The 17532-nt window shown below is 35.8% G+C and overlaps 3 protein-coding genes across 8 annotated transcripts; 2 read left to right on the top strand and 1 right to left on the bottom strand.

The window, feature by feature from the left end:
* Nucleotides 1-1101: 1101 nt before the first annotated feature.
* On the top strand, nucleotides 1102-7035 carry LOC143470241 (SUZ RNA-binding domain-containing-like). 2 transcript variants are annotated; one of them, XM_076968247.1, is made up of 5 exons: nucleotides 1102-3477; nucleotides 3550-3670; nucleotides 5213-5294; nucleotides 5484-5705; nucleotides 5946-7035. In XM_076968247.1, the coding sequence occupies exons 1-5, from the start codon at nucleotides 3427-3429 to the stop codon at nucleotides 6058-6060; spliced, it is 591 nt and encodes a 196-aa protein (XP_076824362.1). In that variant the 5' UTR covers nucleotides 1102-3426; the 3' UTR covers nucleotides 6061-7035. The 2 variants fall into 2 exon arrangements, with proteins under 2 accessions (XP_076824362.1, XP_076824361.1); XM_076968246.1 differs by having other exon boundaries at nucleotides 2399-3477; nucleotides 5210-5294.
* LOC143470240 (rhomboid-related protein 4-like) lies at nucleotides 6995-10995 on the bottom strand. 5 transcript variants are annotated; one of them, XM_076968242.1, is made up of 9 exons: nucleotides 10572-10995; nucleotides 10181-10338; nucleotides 8946-9181; nucleotides 8739-8860; nucleotides 8490-8595; nucleotides 8287-8359; nucleotides 8105-8208; nucleotides 7548-7655; nucleotides 6995-7447 (listed from the first exon to the last, which is right to left on the bottom strand). In XM_076968242.1, the coding sequence occupies exons 2-9, from the start codon at nucleotides 10267-10269 to the stop codon at nucleotides 7359-7361; spliced, it is 927 nt and encodes a 308-aa protein (XP_076824357.1). In that variant the 5' UTR covers nucleotides 10270-10338; nucleotides 10572-10995; the 3' UTR covers nucleotides 6995-7358. The 5 variants fall into 5 exon arrangements, with proteins under 5 accessions (XP_076824357.1, XP_076824358.1, XP_076824356.1 ...); XM_076968243.1 differs by having other exon boundaries at nucleotides 10181-10334; nucleotides 10572-10994; XM_076968241.1 differs by lacking the exon at nucleotides 10572-10995 and having other exon boundaries at nucleotides 7548-7622; nucleotides 10181-10536.
* Nucleotides 10996-12048: 1053 nt separating this feature from the next.
* LOC143471038 (glutathione synthetase-like) lies at nucleotides 12049-16973 on the top strand. The gene is made up of 9 exons (XM_076969364.1): nucleotides 12049-13168; nucleotides 13982-14127; nucleotides 14220-14292; nucleotides 14527-14960; nucleotides 15059-15128; nucleotides 15261-15452; nucleotides 15840-15921; nucleotides 16043-16229; nucleotides 16384-16973. The coding sequence occupies exons 1-9, from the start codon at nucleotides 13046-13048 to the stop codon at nucleotides 16505-16507; spliced, it is 1431 nt and encodes a 476-aa protein (XP_076825479.1). The 5' UTR covers nucleotides 12049-13045; the 3' UTR covers nucleotides 16508-16973.
* Nucleotides 16974-17532: the final 559 nt, after the last annotated feature.

The following is a 17532-nucleotide window of genomic DNA, read 5'->3' as shown; positions in this document are numbered from 1 at the left end:
ATGTCTCAACTTAGGTGATATATTATGTAATAAATAAACATCATAACAATGATGTTTATCGCTAAACCATATGCATTTTACAGAGAAAAAAGTAAGTCGGTTTAGATGCGTAATTAACTAAAATTCGTTTTGAAGAAACACTCGTTTGCAGGAATACTTCGTGTAAGTCCAGCATTTGATAGCTTGGTGATGTGTGCCGCTTACTGATTTGGTAGTCTCGACTATCAACTAAGTCAATATGTGTTGCTGATCCTACCCTGCAAAACCAATGACGATACCTTTTATATGTTTTCACAAAAGTGAACATCGATAAACCGTCGAATTGCGCCAAAAAACACGCCGCAAACTCGTGTGTGAACGATACTTCTTTGAATGAAAGTAGCGTACTGAAACAAACACAGTAAATTTGATAGTTTTTGAAGACGCTTAAATGATGAAATAGTGATCTCGTATTAAATCGGCTTGGTTGTTTAAAAACTTTTTGAAGTCTATGTACATGCGAAAACGAACATGAGTGACATCATCGAATAATGAGCAATACTCGATTGAGTTCAAGTATTAAAGACATGCCAATACTCGACCGAGTAATTGGGCTTGGCCCATCCCTAGCGCAAGAGTTATCTAAACTGCCAAGGGTGGTGTTTCAACATCTCAACACCCTGGCTGTATCTGCCCCTGACCGCAACTAATTCTAATTTGAATAAATGGAGCTGTTAAAGCTTTTCGCTTTGCTTATCCTTGCCACGGTCAAGTTATAACTGTCACCAGACGAAACTAGAGGGAATCTTCCTGCACTTGCAATCTTAGTATGTGCGTTTCTAGTGACATGATTTTGTGATGCCAGAAAGGCCAAAGCTGATATTTGCACCTGTCGAGTAACAATGTTCTCACCTTTGCCACGTCGTAGATCTCTGACAATTAATACAAATTTTCCATACAATTGTTACAAATGTTTTAGTATGTTGGTATTAGTTTTATTATTGTAGCTTTGGCTTGTGCTTTTAATGTGTGTCACCACCTCACCTCATATGTAGCCGATATATAAGTTAGGTTTATACTTTTACATTTACGTAAGTCGACTTCACAATCGCTTTATTGTCTTTCTCTCATTTTATAAGAAAATAGTCACATTAATCACAATCACAATGTTTGAGATTTAAATTATGTTTTAATTGTGTGCGTCTTTTGCTTGATGAAATTAGTATCCCCTAAAGCGAGCAATTATTCCGTCCATGCACCTGACTTGCGCTGATTACTACAATTAACGATGACTATTGTATTTTTGTGTGGGTAGAGATGGAATGATGAGGGACAGTCACCTCCTGTACCAGGCTGTTGGTAAACCTTTGTTTTATAATACCATTTTTATAATTGTATGAGTACTGTCTAGTACTAGTCATTGACAGCAACTGGTCGAGTTTTTATCTGGTTGTAGCGACCAGCTGTTACACAGCAAGAGCCTGCTAAAACGGATTGACGAAATTTCATTACACAATTTTGACCATTTTTGTTTGTTTGGTACACCCAAGATCTTGCTGAAAATCGCCATATTCTGCAGTCCAGTTTGTGGCAGGCTTTAGTTCATATCATACGATCATACCATTCTGCCAGTTATTTTTTCGCAGTGGGATGCAAAAATGTGAAGTGTTGTTATAACTTAGGGTTACCAGTATCATATCGGTACCGATATGCTTTTTTAATAGTGGTTTTGGTACAATTTTTTTCCGTCTCCTCATGCCCTAGTATTTCTTTGCTTTTACTGAAGAACAACGCGGAATTTTAGTTTAACGAGATTTTGAAATAGCTCTAAGATTGTGCCATGTTTTCGACAACATTATTGCAAAAAATGACATGTCTAGATAAGTATGTGTAACAATAATGTAACATGTAAGATCTAAAGCGATAGAAGACGAGTGTATAGAGATGTGCATTCACTTCGTTAAAATCAGTAGTGTTTTTTACAGTTTCTTGGAGTCTGTTCTTAACTCTAGTTTAATCTGGTTTAGATAACATAATCTTGGTACAAATCCATTGTTTTACAATAGCCGATTAATGTCCAATCGCCTGCACAGTGTTAGGAATGTTTTAGATTGCAAATTTAAACCATTTAGAATGCGAATTAAGGCAAACTTTGTGTGTAGTCAGAGGGGTGATTGTTGGAAAGCTACAAATTTGGGGTAATTAGTGAACATATTTTGAAGCGTAGTAGATTGTAATGCTTCATATTTTGCATGATTTTAGCCTCATTCATTACTTAAACTTTTAGTGTACAGTTAATAGTTTTTCTTTCAATCCAGCAGGCTGTCCAATTTACCCAAAAATATTTCATGCCATCTAAGGTAATTATTTGACAACAACGTAATTCTGTGGTTTAATAATTTTTGCTTTGCCTTTATAGTAAACATCAGACTTGTGGTTGTTGCGTTAATGTTGAAACTGCAAAGTCGTTAGGTAAATTGTAAGTATGGTTTCGTATATATATAATATTGTGTCACAAAAGGGTTTCTGAAAAGTGTGATACTATCTAAAAAAATTGAATATATGCAGCATATACCTACTAGATTGCATGATGCTTTCAAAAAACAAACTTGCAGGGACAAGTGTCTGAAGGTAAGCTGGAAAAGTCAGTAAACTATTCCTTACTCGTTTTATATGTTAATAACCGGTAAAACCGAACACAAACCGAAAATAAAAAAACAACCAGCGTTCTCCAAATGGGGTGCCGGGTCACAAAAGGGTACTATGAGATTTCAGACAACACAAGGGATTTGTAGGACAAACCTTTTTGTTTTTAGCTATTTGTTTTAATGATTTTTTTTTTTTTAAAGCCCCGTAGACCTTTTTCTCAATACCAGTAACCAGCAAACAATGTAAAAAAAGTAGTAAGCTATTTAGGGTACCACAATCTTTTTTACTAAAAAGGGCGCCGTGAAACAAAAAAGTTCGGGAGCCGTGGCCTTAGATGCTAAGTTTTTGAATCAGCAACATTGGTTCCTTACCACCTAAGCAACCCAAACTGATTATAGATTCCTGACTGTGTACTGCAAGTAAAATTTCATGCTACTGCGCATACTGTAGTTTACTCTCCATGATGCATATACATAGTCTAAATATGCACCTGGTGCATGTTGTGTGCATAGTGGCGATAGTAAACCAGCACATATTTAGTCTAATATACAGTAACTTAGCTCATGTTAAAACTTTTTGATAAACATCTAAAGGAACAATCTGTTACAATATATGAACATGTGTAGGTACTGTACTTTCGTTAATAATTGCAAAACTTTGAACACACAGATTTTTAAGATTGTGAACATCTTTAGTGCTTTTATCATTTAGGTTATTTATGTTCAAGTTTAGGGAAAGTTCACAATTGCTTTGTTCTAGTTGAAAACTTTCAGAACTGTTATTTGATACAATTAAGATATGGCAGACGACGGTGTCTGGGATAGCTGGGAAGATTTTGCTGACTCTGGGGTAAGCTTCTGTGACAAGACATTTCAAAGATATAGTCACACTGGTTGCAACCATTGTTATATCTCTGGCCAGGATATCGACAGACATGTTGAACAAGAATTGAACTTCACAAATGGCACACAGCTACATGATCAAGACAAATCGAAGAAATTGAAAACTTTGTATGATCCCAATGGCAAACCTGCAATGAAGGGTAATTTACTTTACTGTTTTGTGATGTCGCAAACATCTAGTTTAATTTAAACTTTCAAATGCCAGAAATTAGGTTACACTACAGAAAGTCGTATCACAGGTCAGAAAATTGACTTTGATCTGAGATACTTAGAACAATCACCCATTCCATGTAGATAAAACTGTAAAGAACTTTGAAATGTCCTCTTTAAAATGTGCTCCGGTTAATCTTACTTGCTTTTTTCCTTTTGACGTCCCAACGTCCCACTACAGTCGAAATCGGTTAATCGCATATCGGTTAATCGCATACATCGGTTAATCGCATAGCATTGCATAATCCCAAACCATTCCCATTCACTTGTGAAGAAAATTCAACGGTTAATCGCATAAGGGTTAATCGTATAAATCGGTTAATCGAATAGGAATTCTTGATTGATTTGTAGACTTGTATCACTTAACCGCATATTTCCTTTGATGAAGTGTTAAGTTGCTGAAGATTATCCTCACCAATAAACAAAAATCGAAAAAAGGCCTTCTCTACAGTGATTATGAACCACAAAACTACGTTTCATTTAAGGATTGTTACGGATCGTTACATCACAATAGAACAACAAGACTAATTTTTATTTAAGGATTGTTAGGTCGCAAAGCGCAAACCACGTGTCGAAATCGAAAAGAAGGAAGCTCACTTGTTGCGTCATATCATAATGCATTGTGTCATTCCAAAAATCGGCGGAGGAGCAAGAATGCGTGCGCCGGTGTTTAAAAAAGAGAATAGCGGAGAAAATGTAGGAAATGCATACAACGGTTAATCGCATACATCGGTTAATCGCATAAAAAAGCTTGGCAAATTGACTATGCGATTAACCGATTTCGACTGTATTAGATTCTAAAAAATATGATACATGTTTATTTCATGGTAATTGGTCTTTGTCGAAAACTTTTCTGTTAAAAGCACTGTGTGTGGCTAATTATTTTTAATACCGCAACCAGCAAATTTCGTGTGAACTAACCAGAAAGCAAGAAAGAGAAATATATGTGAAAACCAAAATTTGTGTTAAAGAAATACGTGTTTATTAATGGCGCAGTGGTAAGCTTTATTACCAATTGAAATCACTAAAATTGAAAGAGTTCAAATTAAGGGTAAATATAAGGCTTGTATTTATTGTATTTTTTTTATAAACTGCATTAAAATGACAAAAAAGTTAGTATAAATCGTTGTTTTTGTTCCAAGAAATATCATACTGTAGAACCAGCACAGCTGTCACGCAAAACATGTTGTAGCTATATAACTTCTGTTTTTTCAATTATTTTCATTCGATTTATGATGTCTTTACCACAAGTAGCATACAGCCGGTTACCAGCAGGAGACATTTCAAAACATTCAAGCAAAAATATATTAAATCGCAATTTGCATATGTAGAATAGACGTTTCAGCCATGAATGCAGAGTAATCTTGAAAGTACTACTTGTAACAGAAATTTTTCACTGGAATTCTCAATTAATTTGATAAATTCGTTTTACTAAAACTTTAACATAAAAATTTTGTTTTGTTTTCAAGTAGTTGAGCGCAATAATCCTAGTCCACAATCTGGCATTAAAATTCTTCCTCGTCCAATCGTTGTTCATGAAGAAGACCAAAATAGGTGAGACAAAATGTATTAATAAGTCAAATGTCTTTTTTCTGAAGTATTTCTCCCATTCCTATGTATGTATGTTTACCATTTGTTATAAATTAGCTTTCAAACAAGTTGTTTCAGTGAAGTAATTTAACAGATCTTTTTGCCAACAAAACAAAACAACGTTTATAAACCCTGTCTATCTTTCTTTAATAGAACAGCGTACACACCACAGTTAAAGATCTTGAAGCGCCCTGAAAAAAGCACAGAAGAGCAACGTTTGGCGGAAGAGGAGCGCTGTCGACAACAGGCCAAACAGCCAGTTCGGACACTAGCTCAACGGGAGGCTGCTTACGCCGAAGCAAGGCAGCGTATCATGGGAGTCGAAGCCAATCACACAAATGATGTTACTGTAAAACAGTCAGCAGTTGATAACAGGTAACCTTACAACTTAAAAATCAGATTTATCAACTACATACTAATATAAAACGTGTGTCACTATCTTTGAAATGTAGGCATTAGAAACTGATACCAATTAAAGACCTATTCACTAGAAAATTTCCAAATTCTTTAACCAATTTATTTATTTAGTTAGGTTATGGGTTCTTTGATATACGCTAAACTTGTATTTGCGCTAGCCCTGTTTTTCTAGCTATTATTGTCAACATTTTTTATCAGACCTGAAAACTTGAAGCGATATTCAAAACAGTCAAGAGGTCAAAATGGTTCTGTAGACATCAAACGTCAACCAAAAGGTCCAAACAACGGAAAGGGTTTTCGAAATAATAGGTGATTTTGTAGGCCAGCAAGGTGCCAGTATAATTTAAAGAAAAAATCCCTGGGAAGGAGAGTACCCGGTTAGCGCGAGTTTGTAGTGTTCGCTACAAAAGTTTCCCAGTCAACCCATTGAACTTGCCTGCGAGGTGACTTCAGTATGACCCTGCGGGTTTAATGACTGCATCCTCCGGATGAAGATGTCATTGTAAGCTTTCATCCAAGAGCTGAATTGCAGGAGGCTGTTGATGCCTGAGAAAAGACACTAGCATATTAGCTAGTCACGGGCCCGGCAACAGTGATGCTGAATATGTTTGTAGTCTTTTTAATCTGTAAATAGCAGGATACTGTGATGAGCTTTTTGTGGTACTTTGTTTATCATGTTATACGGCATATTACTTTGTATATACGTGATTGAACCCCACTCAGTCTTTTGTTTGTGCAGGCATTGTTGTCAGTATGTTGAAACTATGGTTAGAAGTTGTTCATTTTATAAGTTTTTAACTAGGCTGACAATGGCCTCAGTTTCCCACAGAAACATTACTATACATCATGAGAAATTAAACTGTTGTACTTGTGCATTGATGGTATGCTGTACCACAGATGGTTTTAAATCTTTTTTATCGCTTTACCATGCATGATGTGGCGTAAACTAGAATTCAAGTCAGATATGTGTTAGGATTGCTGTATTAGATTTTAATGTAAGCGTATCCAGGCATGCATACTGTAAGTGTAGTAAGCCTTGCTGCAAATTGAATGATCTTTATTCCCAATGGATAATTAATAATTAATTAATATTAATTACTCCTTTGGTTACGGTATGTCTGCATATACCTAATTCTAGATTATGCTACAGTGAAATAAAAGCTGCCACAGAACTGTATTTGCAAAATTAGTTTAATCCAAATTTGTAAGCTTACACTGTCCATGTTGAACTGCTAAATTACAACTGATTGTTTTTGGAATAAAAATTTTATTTAACCCGCTCCGTTAAGTACTTTTCACTTGTCAATGATCACCCTTATATTATACTCATTACAAAATAAGCATTTATCAAAGCGGTAACAGCAGCACTTTATAAAAACCAACGGATAATGATTTGTGTACAATAGTAGTGAAATTCATACAGTGTTTTATATCAAGGGCTTGAGCTTAAATTGTGGCTGTGCTTGTCATTTGATAACTACCTATCTGTTACCTTTCATTTAAATAAGTAAAAAGAAAACATAAATGCATTACAAAGCTAAAAAACAAATTGCACTCTTTGAGTTGCTGTAAAGCAAAATATTGAACCAGCATTTGTGCAAATAATCTACGCTATCGTCTCGATATATTGGAAAAATGCTCCAGTCTGCGCCTTCGTATGTCATCCTGATCTAAACTTGTTGAATTTGGAATATTCCAGCCTATAAAGAAAAAATCAGCTTTACAAAATTAATCCAAAATTTTTTTAATCATTTGTAGCTGCAGATGGCATCTACAGTTGATAAATTGTAATAGAACTACCATAAGGATGAGGTTGCTCATGATCTTGTTCTCCTGGAGGAGCAGATGGAACCTCTCTGGCTCTTCCGTTCATTTCTGATGAAAGGTCAGGATAAAGACGTTCACGAGCTTCGTAAGAATGAAAATGCACAGTTTACAGTCTTACAACTGTAAAGAAATTCTTGGACTAGGGCTTTGAAAATTTATCCGGCTAATACCTGCTAGCGACTTAAAGTTCTTAGCAACTAAACATATTGTTAACCATTAGCCAAAAATGTATGTAGGAAAGAATTTGTAACAAAATGTTTGGTAATCCATTGATTAGTGGAAATGTGCTGCTCTGTTAATCATTTTAAGGATTGAATTGTTTGTTTCCTTGATAAAACTTGAGTCTAGCATGGCATAGGTTGCTAATAAAATCGTTACCACCCCCACTTCGTAAAAATAAACAGTAGTTTTGCATGCGATTAAAAATATCACTTCCCATTTAGCCACTATGGCAGCTAAAACAAATCGGCTCAATTCCCAGCAATAATCTTTACATGCAATTCTACTGAGAAGAGGGGTAAGAATTCTACCTGGATAATTCTGTTCTCGCAAGCTCTCCTCTGTGGCTCTTCTTATTTGTTCATTCTCATCAAGGCCTCCAGTGTACACGTTAGCATCATCTGCAGCCCAAGCACTGTATGCAGTTAAAAGATATCCTGCATTAGAATCATGAGGATAATGTTTAGGTTTGTTTCGAAGTTTAAGTGGATACCTGCTAGCAGTGGATGATGTTGTCCCACTGTAATATGTGTAAGATGGACCAGCATACGCAGGTCTTGTGAAAGCTGTAACCATAAAACACAAATTAAATACTCTACTTCTATCAACCCGTGTTCATTTCTTACTTACAGCATGCCGACATCACATAATCAGAATACTTAAAGTAAATAAAACATGTTGTGAGGCAAACATTACCAGCCAATGGCCATTCTACTATTCTCCTTAGTGTTTCTTGCACATATGCAAGGCCAACAAGAATTCCAGCAAGATGGCCCGTAAATGAAGCATTTGGGATAAGAACCTACACCATAATACATATGTGTTAAGCTTTCTCTGGGTTTAACATGTTTGATTGTAGTTTTTTCTAGTCTAGTTTGATAAATAACATACACAATAGTCATTTTTAAATTTGATGTATATGATGATGAAGAATGTATTTTCTACCTGAATCAACAGCAATTCAAGCCAACATGCAAATCGAGAATTTACTGGGATGAAACCCATTATCATAGAAGTACTTCTTGGCATCATATGTGTTGTGACTACCTTCACTGCAAATACCACCCCTGCCATAGAATATTCAGCTAATCAATACCAACAATCTGTGATTTAATTCTTCATTTTATATGCAGAAATTAAAGCTTTACTTACCAGAAAAACCAAGGGCGCATTGATTGATGTAGCTTGGATCGTTGAGTATCAGTGCGACAAAATAATTGAGGTAGAGCATGACTGTGTTCACCAAAACGGTAAAAACACCGATCATGTATAAGAATCTTACGGATCCAATTTTGCGTTCCAGCCACATTCCTTTCCAAAGAAAAGAAACCATGTTGTAATAAAGATGCCAATCATTGGCATGGTGAAAAGTTGCTTCAATAATTCTCCTGTTTAATGAAAACATACATATTTGAAATAAGGTTCAACTTTCATGGAATAGTGTTTTTGAAGTTCATATATCAAATCAAATCTTGACATGATATACTTGCAAAAAAGGGATAAAATTTTATTAAGTAGGTTAAATACCAAGTGAGTTCATACAATGACTTTCTTCATTTCGCCAAGGGTGAGAAACTTTTTTGAACCCGAGAACCACACTAGGTGTTGAAATATTCTAAGTGGGCCAAGTCATGTACTTATGATGTCATAATTACCGGTAGTTTGTGCGGTTCATTGAACAATATTGGCATTCCCCTGATTTGAAAAAACTTTATTGGTAGCTACAGAATAGCATTAGGGTAAAACAATTTTTTGTCAATCAGTTTGAAAACTGATTTCATATCATTTGCAATATATTTTGAATAGATAAGTTTCGTTGTTGACAGTCACCAAAAATACACACATTTTGAGCAAAATTCAAGCTTTAAAGAAACTATGTGGTTCGTAGTTTGCCCACCCCTGCCTTATGCCATTCTTCACTTCTAGTAGAAGTTGTATTGTTTTAAGCTGTATAATATTGATAATTGTGCAATCAGTGAAGTAGACCGGTATCATCACTGAAAAGTTTGCATTGCTTGACTGATATATCAGAGCTCTGCTCATTTTCATTCATAAAGTCATTTCAATTTTTGTTATTATTACAAATAATAAAATATTATGCCAACACAGTCGACTGCAAACGTTCCAGCAACAATGATGGTAAGCACAACTATGACGACAAAACGTGATGTTTAATCCTAAAATTTACAGCAATAAAGGCACAGTTTGGACAAAAATCACACTAGTCACAACCATACATTTTCTTGCAAAGATATGATAAATATTTAGCTGTTCAATTTGCTAACCTTCAAGTTTAGACAACAGTGTCAGTCTACCACTTATAGTTTGGCAAACTTTTTAGTTCTCAGACTTTTGTCATATGTATTAATTCCACGATAAACTCTTACCAATAATCTCTGTGATGCCAAACTTGTACCACTCCAGCACAGATTTCCAATGGATGAGGAATCTGTTGTTTGAAAAACTGATGGATCATCCCCAAATATACGGCGACATTTAATGCGATTGTGCCAAGTGTAACTGGTGGAATTCGATCAAACCCTGCCTGACACAATTGTATAAACAGAAGCATCAGGCCCATATGTGATCGCCTTTGAAAACCACGTCTTCGACTAGGCCACATTATTATTTATCTTACTGTTTTTGCAAGGTATATTTTAGATTACCTATAATCCTTAAATCTTATATCAAACTTTTTAAAAATATATCTATATTTTGAACAACCTGCGTTAAAGACATCATGTAAATTACTTTTAGTAATATCAACCTATCTCTTACATGAATGGTAATTTCAGGTACGCTGACTGATTTCCACTTTTTTAGGCTTAGGCTAGTGCAGAAAAGCACAACCAAATGGTGTCACAAATTGGGTAGCAGAGGTCTGGTGTTTGAATGCAACACAAGGTTGTGGACTTCTGCATTAAAATCAGTTTTTAGCCTAGGCCTACATGACAGAGCTGTATACAAGTACCAAGAATTCGGCCTATACCAAACTCTGCAGTCTGACAAAAATGGGGTCTATTGTAGTTTTGAAGTGCACAACCAGATGACGTCACAATTTGAGTAGCTGGGGTCTAGTATACAAAGGCATCTTGTGGTTGTGCACTTGTATACTAGACCCCGGTAGCCTATAACTAGCTTATATTTAAGGCAGGCTAGGTGGCTCCTAGCGCGAAGACTATTCAGTCAACAATTCTATCTTTGCTCATGGAAAATCCGAAATAAATGTATTTAAGGGACACGTAAGCTGTAAACTAAACTTGTGACATTTGCTCTCTCCTATATAGGCTATGACGTTGGCTGTACTTCCCAAAACAATAATAAAGATTGCACAAGTTAACATCAGCTTCCCAAACAACGCAGTGTGCTTCGTCATCGAGGCGGGATCGTAACCGAAAGAGCGTGTGCTGCAGCCTGCTATTTTCAATAGCGCCTTGCTACTGCACACAGCTCAGTGACTGACAGGCTGCTGTTGGTGACATAATCAATAGCAGTTCAGTTTTTCAGCTAAATGAGAGGCTGATGTCGATTTTTTTTCAAGAAAAGTGTTCATTGGTTTTTAGAAAAGAACATACTTAAAGATTGGTTTTGTGGGCGTAGATAGCGTAAGTTTTATTTACGCCTGAACAGTAGCCTATATAAACAATTTTCAGCAGATCTTTATTGTATTTATTAACTTATTTTATTGTATTTACCATTCTTTATTATTGTAATCTGCCCTGATAAAGCTCACTCGTATGGGTTTGCGAAACATTGGTTTTATTAAAGAATTCAGTCAACAGTTGAACACATTTAGTTGTTATTTATTGTATATTGGGTTAAGTGGCCATTGTTATTCATCTTAATTGTTTGGTTACAGCATCTTTGCACGTTTTAAGACTTTTGGGCTTCGCTGCTTTTTCCCGCTCATTGTTTGCTGTTGGAATTTTTAATTGTTATTTTATCACGCTACAATGTTCAGCATTTTATTAGTCGTTACCCTACAGACAAGGACGAAAAATAAACAATACAATACATTACCACCAATGTTCCCTCTAATTTTTCACAAGTGTGAGCAAGCACACTAACTCATTGAGCAGTCCCTTGGTCCACTGTGAGCAACATCAGACGTGCGCAGTGCGCACTGTGGCCATTATTATGCGTTTATTTTCAATTCAGGTTGGATTTTTTTCTTGTGCGCAGCACAGTTTTTCTGTGCGCGAAGACCGTGACAGCAGTGCGCATTTGCGCACGCGCGCAGCTTAGAGGGAACTGCCAAACCATGTGATCAAAATAGCCAATCTGGTGGTAGTGCGATGCTTGAAAGTGCGACCTTTCAGTTTGAGCGAGTGAATATTTCGCCTTTGAATAACGCGGCCTGAGCCACAGCTTACAGCCTTACACGTTCTACTTTTTGATACCGTACTAAATAGGTCCGAAATCTAATATTTGGCGATAGTTAAAACCGATTTATAACTGTGAAGTTTTTGTTTAGTTTGGTCATAAGGCCTGACTATATTTGACGTTTGAACATAAAAATATTGTCGGTGATTTTGTTCCTTTTTAGATGATCTGAATGTTCATAGATGGTCGTGTTTAGTATGAAACACTACCGATATTATTTTAACTGTTACGCCTTATCTAGCAGGAAAATAATTTTCCGGTATAAATGAAAATTTTGACATCATTTCCGGCTGCTTCTTATTGAAACGATACGATTTCCTGCAACTACAGTGTTAAGAGTCCGATAGGCTTAGCTTGTTTGTAGTCAGTTTAATATAAATGTAACATGCGAAAAACGAACGGTACAACAACTTTTTGAAAAGCACTTACGAGAAATGAACGTGTCAGAGTAAATTTATGATGTTTTGCCAGGCATGATGACCACTGGATGAGACAACATGTGGAGTAAAAACATGGACAGATAAATTATTAAAAGTAAAATTAAGTTTTCCTATTCCTTGTAGATGTTTAAAGTGATAGTTAAGTTTGATTTGCTAGTACTGCATGGTTTAAGAAACGTACGAGAGCGTATATTAGTCGCATTACATGTGTTAATAATACTAATACCAACACTAGATGAAGGCATCGCCCCAACAAATAAGTTCTATCGCTTTAAAATTATTATCGTTTATTTTGCGCTATGAGCCGTGGGGGCTACAAACCGCTTACGACTTACATTACACAAGAGATTTTCAAGCAATAAAATATTTTCTTTTAAATACATGACCGAGACTTAACAGTATTGTGCAAGTCCTAGCATTTAAAGCAACATGTTTTCATTGTGTTCCAAACTGGATAAAGAAAATGTCAACAGCTTGGTGGAAAGTACACGTGACCTTTGCGTTTCCAAAGGAATTCTTATGCAGAAAAAAGATGGCCAGTCACCAACAAAGGTTTGTATTTTAACAATAGTTTGTTTCATGATGCACATATATGGAGAGTTGATATTAACGGTACAGCGTTTTCAAGTTTATATTCACCACCATCCCCATCATCCGGAATTTCAAATTAACTTAGACAAAATTTTATTGGAAAAACGAAACTCATTGAAACCAGTTGCGAATACTGGCCTATATTGCATATGTTGACATATAGGCTGCATTTGTTGACATCTTTGACAAGACTGATAACTTAGTGCCTTGGAACGAGGTTTACTACTAAAAATAATGCATGCTGCTGTAATATACCCATACTTTAGCTCCGCGTGTCTGCATCCAAACAGCGTGATTGAGTCACTTTATGGACTAACCACAAATACAAGAAAGAAAGGCTCAAAAACAACCATAACAGGACACGTGATTTTTGAATCGTTATCGACAAAATCACTCGTAGTTTTAGAATTATAAGTTTCATCACAGTATGATATGCTGGCTGTCATTTACATTTTTTGTACCAGCCAACACAGAATAGCAGAATACGTCTGTAGGCCGACTTGAACCGTCTTGAAGAGTATTCTCGTAATAATATCGTCATACAAACTTCTACTGTAAGATCTTTGTTCGGTTAACAAAAAATTGCTTCATCATGCAGTTACAAGTATCTCAACTACTATTGCATTAAAATATGAATTTTTTAATGACTGTGGATTTGAAGGGTGTGCAACCAATTCAGTTACGGTATTATGCATTAAATAAAACTAAGAGGTAAATCTTGGGCTGGGCAGAAATACCTAACTTGTTACCTTGTTGGTTTCCTGTTGCATGTAGACATACACATGTGTTCCATGTTCTTTGCTGCCTTCACCTATCCCCAAAGATGGATTTCAACTCTTGACATTTTTACAACCTCACATCAATAAGTTGATACATGATGTTAGCCAGGACGATGAATTTATGTCAGCTGCTTTTAAGAAGTGAGAGGAGACGTTAAGTAACTTTTCGTTATCGTTTATGGCTCATTTCTTATAAACTCCACGACATTTAAAGCTGTTAATCCCTTTCATAGCGTTATCAAAGTTGATGATTTCACCAAGAGGCTGTATGATATTTACAAAGCTTCAAAGGCATCTGGTAAACAAGTAAGTAACCATTGTACTTTCATCTTTGGCAGAAAGTTTTTCAGGTTTACCATATACTTTTGTTTAAAGTTTTCACCAGCTTCATAACGACTATCTTAAAATATCTACTGTATGTAACGTGTGGCTTGTTACGGGTAAATATTCTGTGCCACCGTGTAAAAGTTAGAAAGTACAATATAATATTAAAGAACTTGAACAACACTAATTTGCTATATTGTATTTTTGCCTATGTAGAGGTTAGATTTCGGGATTTTGCGATCTGATTACATGTTTGAACACGTTGTCGACAAGAGCGGAAATAAATTTTTCAATCCCAAGCAAATTGAAGTAAATACCATTGCTTCAGCTAGTGTTAAACTTGGCAGTGGACTGAGTTCTGTCCATTCTGATGTTTTACAATATGCAAAAATGAAAGAACTTACTGCTCATCTGCCTAAAAATGAAAGCTTAAGTAGAGTTGCCCATGGATTTTTTACCGCTTGGAAAGATTACGGCAACCCAAACGCTATTATCCTCTTCCTATGCCAAGATAATGAACCAAATATTTTTGATCAACGGGCTGTGGAATATGCAATTTATGACCTCGATGAACACATCACAGTGAGAAGAAAGACATGTTGGGAGCTTATTGCAAGCATCGCACTATCACCAGATGGCAAGCTCTTTGTGTGAGTGCTTTTATCGAATTACAGTATATCCACAAATATGTTAAATATTCATAAAGAACACGCACGATGTCTTTTAAATTTTTGATACTTCACCATAGTGACGACGAAGAAGTTGCCATTGTTTACTTTCGAGGTCTTTACACTGCAGACGATTACACCGATGAAAAGGTACTTGTCTAAAAACATTATTGTATACAAAGAAACTTTCACATAAGGTAATCTATTTTATCCATTGCTGTTAAAAATCTAATATTTCTGCAAGCTGTAGCATAATCTTAATATGTTTAAACACGATTGCAGTTTTGGGATGTTCGCCTCAAAGTCGAAATGAGTCGTGCCATACTTTGTCCCAGTATTGGCTACCAACTTGCCGGATGCAAAAAGATGCAAGAAGTCCTGGCAAAACCTGATGTTCTTGAAAGATTTATTGATGACATCGATGTTGTCCAAAAGTTAAGGAGCACTTTTGCTGGGTTCTATGAGTTAGAAATGGTAAGTTTTTTTGAATATTGTTTCACGAATGCCAAGCAAAGTCATAAATAATCTTTATTATTTAGTGCAATTTGAAAATAATGCAATTACATTCAGCAAAATCTATTTTAAGTGAAATTAAAAACAACGTTTTTGTAAATTTGTTTTGTATAAAAATCTACATTCAAAATTTATGCTTCATTTTTGATCACCGAACTTAGTATCTTTCTTTAAACATTTAAATAGAAGGCTTAATTTCCTATTTGTCATTGCTTTTGATTTCCCTTTTTTCATTTTGGCCGAAACTTTTGTTTTATTGCTTGTTTGTACTTCTTGCTGTTGCTGATGTTGATGTTCAGATTTTATGACGTAGACAGAACCACATACTGTAGATGTTACACTTAACAGAATTCTGATGGCGACAATGCTGTGCAGATGGCAATCACAAATCCTGACCTTTATGTTTTAAAACCACAGCGGGAAGGAGGAGGTGAAATCATTATAACAGATTTGTCTTATTCTATTAGAAAAGTTTCAAAATATTTTACACCCGACCATACAAGTGTCAACCACCTGACTACATAGAAATCTTTTATTTTTTCTCTCTTCAGGGAACAACATTTATGGTGAAGATATAGTGACTTTACTCAGTGAGATTGGCAACGATGAAAGACGCTGTGCTTATATTTTGATGGAAAAAATCTGCCCAAAACCATTGGATAATATATTTGTTACTGCGAGTGGTCACCAAGAAGTGCAAGCTATAAGCGAGTTAGGAACATTTGGTGTAATACTGGCGTAAGTTTTGTTATTATGCTTTTGTATTGCTCAAGGTATTACTGTAACTCGGGTGACACCAATAAAGCATTTGGTAGGAAAGGAATAATTGAAAGTTTTGAAGCATTGCTTTTTTGTGAACAGAATTTGTCTAACTCAAGTTCTTGTTTTACAGACGAGGAAAGGATGTTATTGAAAATTATTTTGCTGGTCATCTTCTGCGTTCAAAGTCCCACGAACATAATGAAGGAGGTATTGGTAGCGGCCTAGCCGTACTGGATTCACCATTTCTTGTCTGAAATCAGCTTTTACAACTGTGTAGTCGTTACGCAAACTAGCGGTTTGCATGTCAAAAATCTGTAGCATCGCCTCTTACAGATACCTTGCGTTCCTTAAAAACAACTTATTACATCTGCAACGTAAATAATTTCACGCACCTGTTTTAGAAGCATTGCATTTTAATGTTATATATCCCAATTTTTGAGGGACAAGATTGCGGTGTAGTTTGTTATTGTGTAGTAATATTTTACCCTTGTGGCACTTGTGGTACTTGTGATCCTTTTTATCGATTTTAGCAAATTGTAGATGTAGATACACCTGCACGTTTTACTTTGTTCCCTACAACTTTTACCCGAAAAATATCACGCTGCCCGCGAATCTTTTTTCTCGTTGATTAATGATGGTGGATGGTACGATGGTTTGGTGATTAAGAGTTGACTGTACATTCGACGTTTTGGTTTAATATAAGAAAGATGGTTGTTTTTATTGATGGGATGCAAATACCTTTGTTTTTATTGTACACACGAAGTAGTTAAGAAATAGAACGCTAATAAAAGTTAGAAGAGCATAGGCGGGCTAATGGACTAGCCGTAAAAGCGGGAAATTTCCTAGCTAAAGAAAATCTTGGTTACACATCTAGTAACTATTGTTATCATAATTATCGTCACACATGTAACTAGAATTTTGTCGTGTATGAAGCCAGGTTTAATTCATTTTTTACGGTGAACTGCAACACCCTTAACTGTGAGTAACTATATACTGTATAACGTTGTAAAGCTAATAAAATGTACCGATGATTTTTGAAAATCCAAATTTAATTGGTCATAGCCAGACACCGACCAAAAAACCCTTAAAAAGCGCACAACGTTTATATTTGACGAGGGTGCCAAACAATGTTCCCTCTAATTTTTCACAAGTGTGAGCAAGCACACTAACTCCCTGAGCAGTCCCTTGGTCCACTGTGAGCAACATCAGACGTGCGCAGTGCGCACTGTGGCCATTATTATGCGTTTATTTTCAATTCAGGTTGGATTTTTTTCTTGTG

Source organism: Clavelina lepadiformis, chromosome 9, assembly GCF_947623445.1.
Source record: "Clavelina lepadiformis chromosome 9, kaClaLepa1.1, whole genome shotgun sequence".
In the NCBI taxonomy this organism is placed as follows: Eukaryota; Metazoa; Chordata; class Ascidiacea; order Aplousobranchia; family Clavelinidae; genus Clavelina; species Clavelina lepadiformis.
This window is presented reverse-complemented; position numbering and strand designations above follow the sequence as displayed.

What these genes read in the sequence shown, in the direction of transcription:
- LOC143470240 (XM_076968240.1), bottom strand. Translation starts at nt 10,416, where the DNA reads ATGTGGCCTAGTCGAAGACGTGGTTTTCAAAGGCGATCACATATGGGC. An exon ending in TTGAATTGCTGTTGATTCAG is followed by an intron (nt 8,596 to 8,738) that starts GTAGAAAATACA and finishes ATTATGGTGTAG; the next exon opens with GTTCTTATCCCAAATGCTTC. An exon ending in ACATCATCCACTGCTAGCAG is followed by an intron (nt 8,209 to 8,286) that starts GTATCCACTTAA and finishes AACTGCATACAG; the next exon opens with TGCTTGGGCTGCAGATGATG.
- LOC143471038 (XM_076969364.1), top strand. Translation starts at nt 13,046, where the DNA reads ATGTTTTCATTGTGTTCCAAACTGGATAAAGAAAATGTCAACAGCTTG. An exon ending in CCAGATGGCAAGCTCTTTGT is followed by an intron (nt 14,961 to 15,058) that starts GTGAGTGCTTTT and finishes ACTTCACCATAG; the next exon opens with TGACGACGAAGAAGTTGCCA. An exon ending in ACCACAGCGGGAAGGAGGAG is followed by an intron (nt 15,922 to 16,042) that starts GTGAAATCATTA and finishes TTCTCTCTTCAG; the next exon opens with GGAACAACATTTATGGTGAA.
- LOC143470241 (XM_076968246.1), top strand. Translation starts at nt 3,427, where the DNA reads ATGGCAGACGACGGTGTCTGGGATAGCTGGGAAGATTTTGCTGACTCT. An exon ending in CATGAAGAAGACCAAAATAG is followed by an intron (nt 5,295 to 5,483) that starts GTGAGACAAAAT and finishes TTTCTTTAATAG; the next exon opens with AACAGCGTACACACCACAGT. An exon ending in CAGTCAGCAGTTGATAACAG is followed by an intron (nt 5,706 to 5,945) that starts GTAACCTTACAA and finishes ATTTTTTATCAG; the next exon opens with ACCTGAAAACTTGAAGCGAT.